General features: G+C 33.4%; 1 protein-coding gene across 6 annotated transcripts in view; it reads left to right on the top strand.

Annotated features, from left to right (window-relative positions):
* The window catches only part of UBR3 (ubiquitin protein ligase E3 component n-recognin 3), a 203,918-nt gene that overhangs the window by 88,432 nt on the left and 99,101 nt on the right, over window positions 1–16,385 (top strand). For 3 of the 6 annotated variants that reach the window (XM_036023319.1, XM_036023318.1, XM_036023320.1), the window contains exons 19-23: window positions 4,784–4,880; window positions 10,575–10,716; window positions 14,109–14,213; window positions 15,238–15,411; window positions 15,601–15,633. In XM_036023319.1, the coding sequence (XP_035879212.1) occupies window positions 4,784–4,880; window positions 10,575–10,716; window positions 14,109–14,213; window positions 15,238–15,411; window positions 15,601–15,633 (551 nt within the window). The remainder of the gene's footprint in view (window positions 1–4,783; window positions 4,881–10,574; window positions 10,717–14,108; window positions 14,214–15,237; window positions 15,412–15,600; window positions 15,634–16,385) is intronic. The other 3 variants (XM_036023323.1, XM_036023322.1, XM_036023321.1) reach the window with 1 other exon arrangement.

Here is a 16,385-nt window from a genome sequence, read left to right as displayed (position 1 = left end):
ACCCCTCACCTGCATAGCTACAGAGTGGCAACACAGGTTGCCCCACCCTGGTGATTACCTAAGGCTCTGGGCCACACGACTTACAGGTGTGCTTTTCTACAATAGGCCACACTACTAAGACAAGGAGTCAAAGCAGCTCTACCTAATACACAGAAACAGACACAAGGAAGCTGCCAAATTGGGGAGACAAAGAAATATAGTACAAATGAAAGTATAGAGCAAAACTCCAGAAAAAGAACTAAGCAAAATGGAGATAGCCAACCAATCACTTGTGGAGTTCAAAACATTGGTCATGAGGATGCTCAAAGAACTCACCGGGTACTGCAATAGCGTAAAAAAGACTCAGGTAGAAATGAAGGTTACATTAAGTGAAATAAAGAAAAATCTACTGGGAACCAACACTGGAGGGGATGAAGCCAAGAATCAAATCAATGATTTGGAACATAAGGAAGAAAAAAGCATTCAGTCATAAGAGCAAGAAGAAAAAAGAATTTAAAAAAATGAGGATAGACTAAGGAGCCTCTGGGATATCTCCAAATGAACCAACATCCAGATTTTAGGAGTATCAGACAGAGAAGAGAAAGAGCAAGAAATTGAAAACTTACTTGAAAAAATATGGAAGGAAAACTTCCCCAATTTAATGAAGGAAATAGACATGCAAGTTCAGGAAGCACAGAGAGTCCCAAACAAGTTGGACCCAAAGAAGGCCACACCAAGATTCATTGTAATTAAAATGCAAAAGGTTAAAGATAAAAAGAGAATCTTAAAAGCAGCAAAAGAAAAGCAGATAGTTACCTACAAAGGAGTGCCCATAAGACTGTCAGCTGATTTCTCAAAAGAAACTTGCAGGATAGAAGAGACTGGCCAGAAGTATTCAAAGAGATGAAAAGCAAGGAGCTACAGTGTAGATTACGCTACCCAGCAAAGCTATCATTTAGAAGGGAAAGGCAGATGAAGTACTTCCCAGTTAAGGTAAAGTTAAAGGAGTTCATCATCACCAAGCCATTATTATATGAAATGTTAAAGGGACTTATTTAAGAAAAAGAAAAAGATAAAAACTATGAACATTAAAATGACAACAAATTCACAACTATCAACAACTGAATCTAAAAAACAAACTATACAAACAACCAGAACAGGAATGGAATCATAGATATGGAGATCATTTGGAGAGGTAAGAGTTGGAAGGAGGAAGGAAGAAAATGGGGGGAAAGGTGCAGAGATTAAGTACAAATTGGTAGGTACAAAATAGGGGGATGTTAGGAAATGGAGAACAATTTAGGAAATGGAGAAGTGAAAGAATTTATATGCACAACCCATGGACATGAGCTAAGGGTAGGGATTACTGAAGGTAATTAGGGGTACCAGGAGGAGTGGGGGCAAAGGGGAGAAATTTGGACAAGTGTAATAGCATAATCAATAAAATACATTAGAAACATTTTGAGTGTATTTGCTCTCTAAGTTGATTTGGAAATGGTTCTCACTACCCAAATTTTAATTTGAAACAGTTTAAAATCTGTGTAGAATGCTGAAACATTTTCTTACATTTTGATCCTATATAAATAGATAGAATCCTTTTCCTTGAGTGGTTGATTTTCTAAGATTTTCCCTTTAGATTCATAGATGACATGTTTGATAAGAGCCAGAAGTAGTTGAAGTCTTGATTCATAGTCTTTTTTTTTAAACTTTGACATTTTCCCTAATGTAAGTTAAAATTTTGAGGAAGTAGCAATTGTATGCTTCTTGATCCCCTCAACACTTGTCTAAACAAAAAACTGATGCCCACTGTGAAGTTGTAAAGATGTACTGTGTTTGGCAAAACACAACAGAATAAGTCTTATTGTGGGAATTTTTCAGGAGTTCACAAAAGTATGCAGAACATTCCAGAGTTTCTGGTTGGAATATCTTCCATTAAAGGAAAAAAGCAGTTTTTCTTTGTTGTAGAGAATATTTTGTATCTAAAATTCAGATAAGCTTTTAAGTGTAGTGGTGTTCTTGTATAGTGCGGTGCTTATTAAAGTGAGGTGAGGAATAATCTGTCAGACTCATTTGTGGTCCTTTTTGCAAACATAGTTTCCTGTGCCTTAGCCCAGGTCTGCTCTCATTAGGATCTCTGGGAACAGATTCTGGGAATATATTTTTTGAAGAAGCTCTTTAATATGAATGTCATACACAATAAAGTTTTAGACATTTGGATGGAGCTCTGGGCATTTGAAGATTAGAGTCGAGAATTTGGGTGACACTGTAAAAGTCCTAGAGGAGAACATAGGAAAATCTCAGATATTCCATGCAGCAATATGTTCATTGATATGTCCCCAAGAGCAAGGGACATAAAGGAAAGAATAAACAAATAGGACTTCATCAAACTAAAAAGCTACTGCATGGCTAAACATCAGCAAAATGAAAAGGAAACCAACTGTATGGGAGAATATATTTGCAAATGATACCTCGGACAAGGATTTGATCTCCAAAATATATAAGGAATTCACATGACTCCACTCTAGGAAGACAAACAACACAATTAAAAAATGGTCAAAGGACCTGAACAGACACTTCTACAAGGAGGACATACAAAGGGCCTAGAGACATATGAAAGGATGCTTAACATCACTAGCCATCAGAGAGATGCAAATTAAAACCACAATAAGATACCAGTCAGAATGGCCATCATAACCAAATCAACAATCAGCAAGTGCTGGTGAGGATATGGAGAAAAGGGAATTCTAGTGCACGTTGGTGGGAATGCAGACTAGTCCAGCCATTGTGGAAAACAGTATGGGATTTCCTCAAAAAACTGAAAATGGAGCTGCTTTTTGACCTGGCAATTCCACTGTTGGATTATACCCTAAGAATCTTGAAACACCAATCCAAAAGAACCTGTGTACCCCAATGTTCAGAGCAGCACAATTTACAATAGCCAAGTGCTGGAAGCAACCCAAGTGACCATCAATAAATGAGTGGATCAAAAATCTATGGTACATTTACACAGTGGAATACTACACAGCAGAAAGAAAGGAGGAGCTTCTACCCTTTTCAATAGCATGGATGGATCTGGAGAGCATTATGCTAGGTGAAATAATCCAGGCAGTGAAGACAAATACCATAAGATCTCACTTGTAAGTGTAACCTAATCAACAAAACAAACAAGCAAGCAAAATATAACCAGAGACATTGAAGTAAAGAACAAACTGGAGGTAGGAGGGGGTATCGGGGGGGATAGGAAGGGTTGTCAAGGACACATGGACAAAGCCAAAGAGGCATAGGATCATGGGTGTGTGAGGTGGGGATAGCTGGGGTGGGGGGAGTGGTGGGAAGAAAATGGAGACAACTGCACTTGAACAGTAGTAAAAAAAAAGAAATGGTAATGGAAAAAATACAATAAAATCATAAAAATAAAATAATTTGAGTGTCACATTTAAATATATTACTGAATTATGTTAGGTAGTGTGATATTGAGAAAATAATTTTATCTTTGGATTTGATTTATTTGTGAAATGAATGGTTTTTAAACTTTTCAGAAGTGATTAACTAAACCTTTTTTAATTTTGGGGAACTAAACCTTAAGTGAATCTGTTGCACAAAACGCAGTCCTGTTGTGGTTAAAGTGTGTGTGGGCAGTGGCCATAGCTTCTTGGCTGTTTTGCCATCTCTTTTCCCATGAAGTGGCCCCTGTTAAAACCTCTGTGGAAATTCAGCTCCAGTGGAACACTGCTTGAAGCCTGCTGAACTAGTTAAGCACTCAAGTTTTCTTCCGTTGCTGTGGTTTTATAATTCTGATAAAAGCTTTGGCATTTTCATTTTGTAAATTAATAGAGTTAAAGTGAAGGACAATAAATGGTAATAGGAAATAATAACAAAAGCCTTTGTCTTTGTGAAGGACTATCATAAAGATCTTAAATCATACTTATGATAGTTTATGATGAATAGCATGTTACTTGAAAATAGGGAAAGTTGTTAACAGATTTTTTTATGCCAGAAAGTTGAAATTATTTGTAGGGAGAAGCTTAAGGTTCTTACTATGTTTTCAAATGTTGAGAGTTCTGCTGGAGAGAGTGAGAGGACAACAAACTTAATCTAGGAAAGGGGTAGCATTAATAATTTCTAAAATTATTATTCTCAGGCCATGTTGTAGATTTTTACCACATTTAAATACCATTTCCATTATTATATATTTAGTATGCTGTATTTTCTTAAATATATTTACTTTTTAAACTTTGCCTTATTATATGCATGATTGTTAGTGAGATTGTGGGTTTTATTTATAATGTACAATTTTGTAATACATGTTAATATAATTATGTAATTGCTAAAATAAAAACCTTTGCACAATTAATACTTAAAATCATCTCGTATGCCACCAGTTGCACACACAGCACACATAGGGTAGTGGTTTCTAGTTATGGGGAAGGTGAGAGATCAGTTACCAACTTCAGTATGTCAGTACTGTGACAACTTTCCCAAGTTTAATATATTGTTTCTTTCTAGTTGACAATTTACAAAAAACCCTCTAATGAACTAAACTTTTATGGTGAGGCATTGTCATGTTATACAACTTTTTGCTCAGTAGTTGTCGCTGAACTTAAGAAAAACAACATTCATAATGATGAAATTATAATTTTTTGATTTAGAAAGTATTAATGGCATCAAGCTTATTAAGGCAAATATGCCACATTAAACTATCCCATCTTTTAAATTAAAATATATTTAAATGTAATTAGTCATTAGAGATTGACTTGACTTCTGTGAAGTTACTGTTCTGTTTCTACTTTAATTCGAATAATAGCTGAAGTCTGGGATCAGGAGTTTGACCCCGTCATGGTCATTCTTCGAACAGTTTACCGGAGAGACGTGCAGTCTGCAATGGACAGATATACAGCCTTGTAAGTCCGTTCTATTGATTAGTATGATAATTGATATTTTGTATTTATATAAAAAAATAATTATAACAGATGCTGATTATGTTCTTATTAAAGCATGCTCTCAATCTTTAGAGGAGAAAATATTTTAAGATTAAAAAATAATCTGGCTGAGATTTGTAACCTCAAGATTTTTGATACAAAATCTGATTTTAATGTGATAAAAATAAATTTTATAAAGTATCATGTATTAACATAAATCAAACACTAGCAAACTTAGTTACTCTTTGACCAGTGGAATTCAAAGCTTGGTTTCATGTTGTTCTATTTTAAACCACTAGAGGAGGCACAAGTTAAGAGAATAAAATTGCCTGACATTAGAGATGATGGGTATCAGAGATGATGGGTGGTAATACTGCTATTAACTGGGGAACTAACCAAGGTAAAATGAATATTACTTGTAAATATTTAACAAAGTAGTTTAAATGTTGATGACTGCAGAAAATAAAGTTTTGAAGGATATCTTTTGAATAAACTCAATTTTGTTTTTATGGACTGTTTTTAATATATTCCATCTATTTTTAAACTTCAGTAATCACTATTATATTTCTGAACATTATAGGTTATCATCTTATTTGTGTTTTCCTAAAGTTAAACATTTAAAAAACAACTTTGATATGATGCAGATGTCTTTAATTTTGAGAAAATACTTGTCTAGGTAACTATCAGAGTGGACTTATATTAGGTATAATTGAAACTTCTCTTTTGCCAAGACTTTCTTTGCAATGATAGAGGTATGTTGAATTTAAGATCCATCATAGATATATCTGAAGAAAGGTTGTAGTGCCAAATTTTAGCATACAACTCCCCCCAAAAAACAAAGAAGAAACCCTAATTTACCTATCAGCATCTCTCCCTATCTTTCCATAGTCTGAGGTTCTCCTTTCCCTGCTTTCTCAGCGATGTCATTCTGTGCTGATCATGTGGTTTTGTAATTATGTGTTTGCTTATAGGCTTTTACTAGACTCTTTGTTCCTTGAGGGAAGATAATTTTGTCTGTATATCTCTTTTATATCTTTATTAATTCTCTTAGTGCTGGCACATAGTAGGCATTCAGAATATATTTGTTGAATAAATCATTTGAGTGATTCACATTGAAAAGTGAAAAGATAGGTAGGAGTAAGCATTTGCATGGAAAAACCTAATGCGGCCTTTATAAGTACTGTTGTCTTAGGTGGTCTCCTTTCTATCAGGAGGCAGTGGTAGGGGCTGGTCATTTGAGCATTACATAAGAATGAAAAGAATAGTAAATTTTATTATTCTCTTTTACTTTGTAATAAATAGAAAATTGGACTGGATTGGGTTGAAACTTTCAAAGCCTTGAAAGTCACTAAACACTTCCTGTAACCAGTTTAAAAGGGGAAATTTAATTTAACAATATACATTTATTGAATGCTTACTATATGCTTGGCCTCTGTAAAGCAGAGAATTGCATCTTTTATTTTTCACATAGCAGACTTTCAGTTGAGCTCGTTTAGACCTGTGGTTCTCAGCTGGGGATGAATTTGTCTTCCGTGGCCACTTGGCATTGTCTGAAGACTGCACCAGTAGACATTAGGTCTGCCCACCAAACAGAATTGTCTGGTTCCAAATGTTGTTAGTGTCAAGGTTGAGGATCCTAGCTTAGACCTATACTGATATACAGGTAATCTTTTCTGTCTGCAGGTTATATTGTGTTTTTTAATCTACTTTGCTTTGTTAGTTGTTTAGAACTATACATAGTTTGACTTAGAACAGCTTCACATAGAGAAAATCATATCCTCAGAGCTAGTTTTATTAATTTTTCCTTATTTTCATTTTGCTCTCCATTTTTTCTAATTCTTTCATTTCCTCCATTTGACTTTTGAGTTCCTGTACCATATCTTTATAGTTTCTTGGAAATATTTTGGAAGTGATATGATGTTTCTTGGCCATTTGAAAATCTTTGTTTTAAAAGAAATATGTAATTTAAATAAAGCAGTAATAACATAACAAATAAATATACTCTCCAGCTTCAGACTAAACCTTTAAGTTATTTTCTTGTAAGTTAATCTTTGAAAATTTATGTAAAGCCCGTTATATTTATCTAATAACAATTTGTATAAAGTAAATGTGTTTCAATGTAAAACTTAAATTTTTTTGAAATTTATTTTGTATGTGAAATATAACATCTGTTTTCTTTATATCTTTTATTTGCTGTACCATTTGACTGTATAATGGACTGTTTCAGTTCTTATTAGAGCACAACTAGGAAAATAACCCTAAATTATGGGATTTAATATTTTTCAGCTATTGGTCATTTTCTTTTTTTTCTTTTTGGTTTTAAAGGACAAAGAGGAGTTAAACTGATGTTTCTGAGTGTGATCTTTTTTATATGCAAGAAGGTAGTAGAAAGATGTTTTGAAGAATAATAATGAAACATGACTGGATAAGTTAGAACTATTATGTCCTCAGAATCTAGCTTAGTGCTAGGCTGTTTGTAGGCAGTAATTGCTAAATGAATGAAAGGTAAATTTCTTTAAATTTTTGTGCTGAGAATTTAAGTGAAAATAAACTATTTGCTTTATGTAATATTTAAATGTTTAGAATCTTAGGATCATATTGCTGAAAAAGGCCTTCAAGATCTTTTACCCAGTTTCTGGAAAGTATCTTGGGGCCATCAGTGGAAACTGGGTTCTGCAATAGTCAGAAGAGACCTAAGAAGAGAGTGAGGGGTGGTGTGACTCATCCTGCTCCCCCTGCTCATCCCAACTAGTAATTCCTCTGAAAGGGCAGGTCAGCTTTTAAAGGGAAAACAAAACAAACCAACTCTTAGAAAACCATCCATTCAATTCATTGTTTTATTTTACATTTGAAGATGCTGTGGCCCAGAGAAGTTCAGTGAAATGTATTTGTCAGTTGCAGTGTTAGAACTATTGTCTAGGCCATTTCCAAAAGACAAGCATGATTTTTATACAGTGGCTGTTTTAAATCCATTCAGAAAGTCAATTTTTTAAACTACAATTTCTGATATTTTTGTTGCTTCCCATCTCTCATCTTGAAGGTTAACAGCTGCTGACCCATGTTTGAAAGTACGATGTATGAGTTTATATATATCATTTTTGTCTCAAGCTAATCAGTAATTAGGTGTTGGTTTGAGTCACTTAAATTTTTTTTTTGCTGTCATGTAGCTTTTCATTTGCATTATTCCATTAATGCTTTCGAAAAGAGCAGTCAAAATGATGTATTACCTGCTGCTGCTTTATACAAATATATAAACTTTATTTTGAAACACTTTATTAAGGTGGGTGCTGCACATTTAGGGACTAGTGTTTAAACAAACAAAAACTAAAAATTGCTTCTCTGTGCTAAACAAAATAGTTGAAATATTTTACCATAAACTGTTGGGATTATTTTGAAAATTACACTTATATGTAGCTACTAAATTATTATATAGAAACATTTTCTTAAAAGATTTTATTTATTTATTTTTAGAGAGGGTAGGGAGGGAGAAAGAGAGAGAGAGAAACATCAAAGTGCGGTTGCTGGGGGTCATGGCCTGGAACCCAGGCATGTGCCCTGACTGGGAATTGAACCTGCAACATTTTGTTTTGTAGCCTGTGCTCAATCCTCAATCCACTGAGCTATGTCAGCCAGGGTGAAACATTTATTTTTTTTAAAAAAGATTTTATTCATTTACTTTTTAGAGGGAAAGAGGGAGAGAGAAACATCAGTGTGTGAGAGGTACATTGATCAGTTGCCTCTCACACGCCCCCAGCTGGGGAACCTGACCCACAACCCAGGCATGTGTCCTGACTGGGAATGGACCCTGCAACCTTTTGGTTCACAGGCTGGCACTCACTCCACTGAGCCACACCGACCATGCAGAGCAGAAACCCTTTTTTTTTTAAATGAGAACAATTCCATGGCATCTCCATGAGTCATATATGCAACTCATTTGCTTTGGTAGTTAATTTTTTTTTAAGTTGTTAAAGCTCTCCTCCTACCTACAAAATACTTGTTTACTCTAAGTTGAGTTTTCTGTTGTTTAGTGTCTAGCTTCCATGTTAGAGGCATTCTTCAGTTATCTGTGAATTCTGGCTGCTTGTTATGAAGAGCTTTCTCAAGTGCCTTGGTGGAACTTGTAAATTTTGAGCTTTAATTTTGGGGTGATTTGGACATGGTGTTTTAAAATGTCTACTGGGGGGTTTGGGTTATCTTTTAGTTGATTTCTAGTTTTATTTGCTTTGTGATAAGTGGTTGTGGTCTGTATATTAGTTCTTTTTGTATTTGTTGAGATCTGCTATGCATCTTATTATTTTGTTAATTTTAATAAATCTTCTAAGTGCACCTAAAATTATGTATGTTCTCTAATTTTGTCTTTGGTTCAAGCTTATTAATTGTGTTGTTAAAAATCTTCAAAATCCTTCCCAGTTTATTTTCTTGGACTTCCTGTTAGAAGTATGTTAATGTCCTTTATTATGGTTGTAGATTTGTCGGTTTCTCCGTGTAATTCTTTCAGATTTTCCCTTTTTTGTTTTGAGTCTGCTGCTGTTGCTTACAAGTTCATAATTATTATCTTCCTAGGAATCTTGTTTTCCCAACACAGAAGAGACAAATTCTTATTTCTCCTTGCGAGTTTCATTGAGGGTAAAGCTTTACAAAGATCTTAGCTTTATGTGGGAGTTCAGTTCCACCTCTGAGCCTAGTTGTACAGGTCGAACACCTTGAAATCTGCCAGCTCAAAGACTTAAAAATCACTGCTAAACACAGTGTTGGTGCTTGTTAATTTTTTTTCCTGGTACTTGGGGGAACTCTACTTTCTTTTTTGTGACTTCAAATATGCCTTTAAATGGTTATGTTTTACATTTTATCCAGCTTTCCCAGCTGTAGTGGGAAATTTTTTAGGTAATCTATTTTGTTCAGTTGTTGCAGCTAGAAAATTGTTTTTGTTTAGCTCTTTACATTGTATTCTTTCTGTTTTCCTTTGTTAACATTTTCATATTTGTACTTTTATTTAATGTTCAACTCTACTCATTTTTATCCATTATGAAAGGCAATAATAATGTTCATTGTGGGGAGAATAGATGTCCATTTGGCATTTTTAAGCAATTTGATTAAAAATAGTACGGCATAGCCCTGGCTGGTGTGACTTGGTTGGAGCATCTATCCCGTAACACACAGGTGGCAAACACAAGGCACACAAGCCAAATCTGGCCCTTCACCTTGTTTTATCTGGCCTGGCACCTTGTTTCTACCCAGCAGCAGCGCTGAGCTCCTTGCCTCCTAGTTAAGAAGTAGTTACATTTATACAGTACTAAAATTACATTTGGTCCTTTGAAGGCAACTGTGAGGTTGATGTGGCCCCCTGGTGAAAATGAGTTTGATAACTCTGCCTTAAACCCAAAGTTTGTGGGTTTGAATCCTAGTCAGGACATATACCTGGGTTGTGGGTTCAGTCCCCCAATTGGGGCTCATACAAGAGGCAGCCAATTGATGTTTCTCTCTCACGTCAGTGTTTCTCTCTCCCCACTTCCATCCCTTGTCTCCAAAATCAATGAGTATGTCCTTGGGTAAGGATTAAAAAAAATAGTACTGCATATAAAAATGTGACAAAAATTAATGTCTATAAATCACTATTTAAATTACAGCTTAATCTTGCATCTATCATCTAACATTAGTTTTGCTTTATTTTTACAGTTTAAAACAGAGTGGAAAATTCCCCGGAAATCCCTGGCCTCCCTATAAGAAAAGGACACCACTGCACCCCAGCTATAAAGGTCTCATGAGACTTTTGCACTGTAAAACTTTACACATTGTGCTATTCACTCTGCTTTACAAGGTACAGTAGTAATTTGAATAGAATGACTCGGATTAGAATTTATTTCCATAATTTTCAAATAAAAGTGCTAAATGATAATATTTATATAAAAGTACCATTTATAAAGCAAAGTGTATTAATATATTTGAGATGTGTGAGGGTATGTTATAATCACATTTATGTGAATTCTAAGTTAAAAATAATGGAATATCTATACCATTCTTTGTGGGAAATTATTCATGCTATGCAGTTTCAGATAGGAATGTTTATTTATGGTTTCTGTAGGACAAACAATGAAATATGGTGAGATTACAGCAGGAATGAAGTGAACAACAGGGACCAGACAACCACCAGTGTCCACTATAATGACACAACTGAGAGGATAGCCATGGGGGCTAGTGACCCTGTGTTTAAGGTTGTGCTCTGGGTTTTTCAACTCTGACCAGGAACGTGACATAGAGGGCTCCTATGTGACATCATTAAGATTTTGCTTTTGTTACATCCCCTAGAAACTCGAAAGATGGCACTTTTACTTTCTTGTTACCTTGATTTTGTTTTGTTTTCGATCTTCTCACACAGAACTAATTTATTTATTTGGCTAGCATTAATTATGTACTCAAGTTACATGCATAATTTTGTGGAGTATGTGTATACTTATATAAAATAGGCATATTTATGATTTAATCTGGATAAGAGATTAAAGACAAAAGAACTATACTTACATTATATAGAGAAAATTACTATAGACATTTATAAAGTAATTACAGAAACAATAAATACATAATTTGATATAAAAATGTTATTCTTCCTTATTAGCATTTGAAAAAGTAAAAGATATAAAAAGAATAGTAAGCATGTTTGTTGCACATATTTCCAGTTACTGCATACACATTTTTTAATTACTTAAGAAAATATATATTAAATTTAGTTAAGTAGATACTTTAGGTTTTTCTTAATGTTCATTATGTAATGAAGTAATGTTTTTAGATTTTTGTATCTCCCCATTCTTTTCAGCTCTACCCTATGACCCCAGTAGTTTTTCATTTTACTTGTTAAAGTTACACTTGTTAAGTTTTAGACATGTGCTTCAAAAAATACCTTGAATGGCTTCTTTCCATTAATTTTCAGGAGGATTATTAAGTAAAATGATTTAAAATTTTCTTCATTGAAAAAGTAAAATATTTTTCTTACTAAAAAGATATTTGTATTTATTTTACAAATAACAGATATTTTTCAATGTTTACTTAGTGCCAGATTTTGTTTCAAATGCTTGATATATACTTATATATATTACTTTAATTCTCACAAAAATTTATGAAAGTTTTATTATTTTCATTTTTCAGATATGATAATTGAGTTTTAGGGATTAAATAACTAGTTCCGATGGTGAAGTTGAGTGTTGTCATAATTAATAAGTAGTAGGTCAATAATTAATGATTTAAAAATTTAAAAGCCTTCAAATAATTTGTATTTTTTCAGGTTATACTTTTCAATCTTTTTATTTGCTTAATGTGAAAACAATATTTTATTAAAAATAGAGTGGTAGTGTTTTAGTTGTTACAAGATTATTTTGAACAAAGTTTTAAAAGTCTGAACTTTGTAATAGCTTTTCTAATAATAATAATAATAATAATAATAACAACTTCTCTAGTTGACATTGTATTGGCAGGTCAACTTTCTACAAATCAATGTCAGTAAACCATTTTCTCTCCTGCCATGTTTAAAAATTATTAATATAGAAAACTATATAGTTTTATTAACCAGTGTTGCCCCAATAAATTCAATGAAGAACATTAATATAGAACATGTTAATAAAATTTCTCAAAAAAATCATTAAAAATTTTTTTGCAGTATCTAATGATTTTTTCTTAGCTATTATGTTACTTGTTTGGAGGTGTAAAATGGAAAGTCACAGGATTTCAGACCAAAATTTATTTGAATTTAGTTTATAATGTCTTATTTTTCAAGAGGAGGCAGTGTAGTAATGATAGGTAATCACTGGAGCCTGAAGTCTGTGTTCTGGTATTGCTTACACTAGCAGAGTGTGTGGCTGAGCCTTGGTTTTTCCCCTCTTAGAAAGTAGTGGATTGGAAACAGTGATGACGTTGGTTGCCTTCCAGCCTTCACCCGCTTCTACTGCTGCTCTTGCTCCTCCCACCACCTCCACCACCTACTATTTGGTGAACACTGGTTGCTAGATACTGTATTAAGCAAATCATACATATTAAGTCATGTAATTTTTACAATGATTCTGGACTATTATTCCAGTTTTAAAGATGAGAGAGTTAAGGCCAGGATCTGTTGCTCAAGGTCAAATTGTTAGATATAAACAGAATTTATATAAAAAACATCGTGTTTTCAAAAGGTTTTGCAAGTCTATGCTCCTTACCACTCTGCCACAAAAAAATGAATGAAAAAGCCTTCTCAGTAGTCAAAATAATCATTAGAAAGTAAGTGTATTTAAAGTCTTTATTCTTTTAATCATAATAGATTATTTCCTAAGTGACCAAGTCCTATCAAGACCCCTCAGCGAGTTGGGCAGTTTCTATTAGGTTCAGCCTATACTGCTTGCTTTTTTTCCCTTTGCAATCTCACCTACAGCTGACAGTGCCACTCCCTGCAGAACGTTTTCCTCTTACCCCTTCCATCATTTGGCTAGATGGCTTTTTTACAGTGAGGACAACATAATAGCTACCAGTCCATTCTGGTTAGTAGTTTGTTGCATCGTATCAAATGAGTGATTGGTATAGGTTAGCCCCGCAATCCTGCATAAGATGTGTAAGCCTTGTGTTGTGCAATCCATGTATAAGATCAGATTTACTGATGCTTCCTGAGAGAAGCCTCTTCCTACCATTTGCATTTCTTTTTTCTTTCTCACCCATATAAACACAAAATACTCAGGCTCAGAATTTTAATTTTAGAGATAGATTTTAAGAACATTAATGTTCACAGACATTTACTGTGATCTCAGATATATGCCAGGTGTTATGATAAGCACATTTGCATGAATTATCTATCCTATTTAACAAACATATTTATCTTATATCCTTGTCATCAGTAGAAGAGTATCAACAAATTAGGATGTAAAAACTTCTTGTTGAATTATTTTTAGATATTAGTATATTTATGATAATGGCTTTAGTGGACTGTTTAATGTGTTAACCTTTAGGATATCAGTGGACTCTTATTTCTACATATTGTTTAAAATATACATAATCTTGCAGGGGAACCTGTGTTTTTGGTTTTAGTTTGTCTTTTCACCAAAATGTAGCTTTACTTACATGTTTGATCATCTTATGTATTTATATATATGTTTGTTATTTTCATCTATAACAGTAAAATGTTTTGGGATACTTAAGGAAAAATATTTTGTGGAAAAAAGTAATTATGAGGCATTTTTTCCTCTTTTAAAGATTTTGATGGATCATCAAAATCTGTCAGAACATGTACTCTGCATGGTTTTATACCTGATTGAATTAGGACTTGAAAATTCAGCTGACGAGGAATCAGATGAAGAGGTAAATAGTTCCTTATATTTTAAATATTGACATTATAACATGCCTTAGTAAAGGTAATATATTATCTTGAAATGTATTTATGAATACTTATATGATCTTCTTGGGAACTACTGGTAAAGGCTCTTTTTGATCTTTAAATTCATGGGTTTTTAGAGGTTTCACTGACATGCTAAACTCTACTTGTGGAATTATTGAATTTGAAATTTGTAAATTCATGATATATAGATTTGAGAAAAGTAGTTAATGAATTTTTTGTGTTATGCTAATAATATTGATTACTGGTAATAATCACTTCAGTCTAGAAAGTCTAATAATTTGATTAGGGATCATTTTTGAGTAGCAAATTTTTTTTAAGATTTTAAATTAATGGAGTTTTTGTTTTTATTATTGTTTTATGGGAACAAGGTAGTACTTAAGTATACAAGTTAAGGTCTTTGGGGACTTTAGAAGTATTATTACATAAAAGCAATTGTTTCTACAAATTCATCTTACTATGTAAGATATCCTCATTTCCTCCCTTCAAAAAAGACAAAATACAACACAACAGCAAAAAACAAGCAAGTAAAAAGACTAGGCAGTACTCTGTAGTCTAAGTTGAGTCAACATATATTCTTCCATAGATATTAAAGGATCATTACGATTCCTCTAAGACTAGGTCAGACTTTTAGCTGATTTTTCACTTTCTTCCACAGTTAGTCCAAATTACCATTATTTGGCTGTATGATGAGTTGTTACTAATGGGTGAGGAAAAATATTCTGTACTGTTAGCATTTTCAGATTGAAAAGTATACTTTTTCAGGAGAAATTTAGCTGACTTTTATTGAACTTACCTATTAATATTGAGAAATTTGTTCTTGTATGTTGTATTTGAATTTGGTTTTATAAGCACTTTATAATTTGTGGATGAGGCTAGAGGGATTTAGGAAAATGACAGACAGTGGATGATTATTTGGGCTTGTTATATTTCAATTATAGTTTTGACCTAACTTGACAAAACTTGATATTCATTACGTCTGTGTTTTAGGCATCATTATGTGGACCAGAACGTTGTCATGACAGTTGGTTTCCTGGCAGCAATTTAGTATCCAACATGCGACACTTTATAAACTATGTTAGAGTGAGAGTCCCAGAGACTGCTCCTGAAGTGAAGAGAGAATCACCTGCAAGTACCAGCTCTGATAGCTTGGGGTCTTTACAAGTAAGTGTAAAAGAGAAAGAAAAAAGGAAAGGCTTTATGTTATGTTGGGATAGATATATTGTTTAGATCATCCTGTGATATCCGAAACAAAAATAAATGTGATTATAGATAATTATGAATTGTCTTTTATTTCCTCTGATATATCTAAGCAACTTCTGCCTCACCTATCTTTTTCCTTTAATCTGCCAGAGTTCACGACGGCCTAAAGTTCTTCAAAGAGAGGTAGATGTATATGATCTTTGCATTAACTAGCAATATGGCTTTAACTGGAGGTGTGGAAAAACATTGAAGCATTTGTATGTCTATATGTATGTTTAATTAATATGCTTAAATTAAAATGTTTCTTTCCTGTGTGTGTGTTTTATATAGTGATTTAGGCATAATTGTAAAGATAATTTATGTTATTGAGCTTAGAAAATAATACTGTATATTTATTTAATAGTGAGTTTCTCTTAATAGTGTTAGAAGTATTTTAGACCAATTATAAGCAGTACATTTGGGTCTGTTTATATTTAGCATTGTTACTAACATCTTAAAAATAAATGTTTCCTAAGTCAAAATAAATTTAAGCTTTATTTGCTGGCAGCATGGCCATTTATCATTTTTTTTTTTGCTTCGATGGCAATTAATTAACTTTGATAAAATAAACCCCAAAACCTTAAACTCCATATATTGTATATTTGGACTTATTTTGAAAATCAGCTTTCTTATTGCATGTAGCTTAATTAATTTTTTTTTAAAGGATGGGTGCTACATTTTATTCAAATTTTATTGTATTTTTCTTTTTTTTTGACTTTTTAATTTATTTTTAGAGAGGGAAAGGAGGGAGGGAAGGAGAGAGAGAGAGAGAGAGAGAGGGAGAGAGAGAGAGAGAGAGAGAGAGAGAGAGAAACATCAATGTGTGGTTGCTGGGGGTTATGGCCTGCAACCCAGGAATGTACCCTGGCTGGGAATCGAACCTGGGACACTTTGGT

The sequence above is a fragment of the Phyllostomus discolor genome, chromosome 4 (assembly GCF_004126475.2).
Source record: "Phyllostomus discolor isolate MPI-MPIP mPhyDis1 chromosome 4, mPhyDis1.pri.v3, whole genome shotgun sequence".
NCBI classification, from domain to species: domain Eukaryota; kingdom Metazoa; phylum Chordata; class Mammalia; order Chiroptera; family Phyllostomidae; genus Phyllostomus; species Phyllostomus discolor.
Note: the sequence above shows the minus strand (reverse complement) of the source record. Positions and strands in the feature narration are given on the sequence as shown.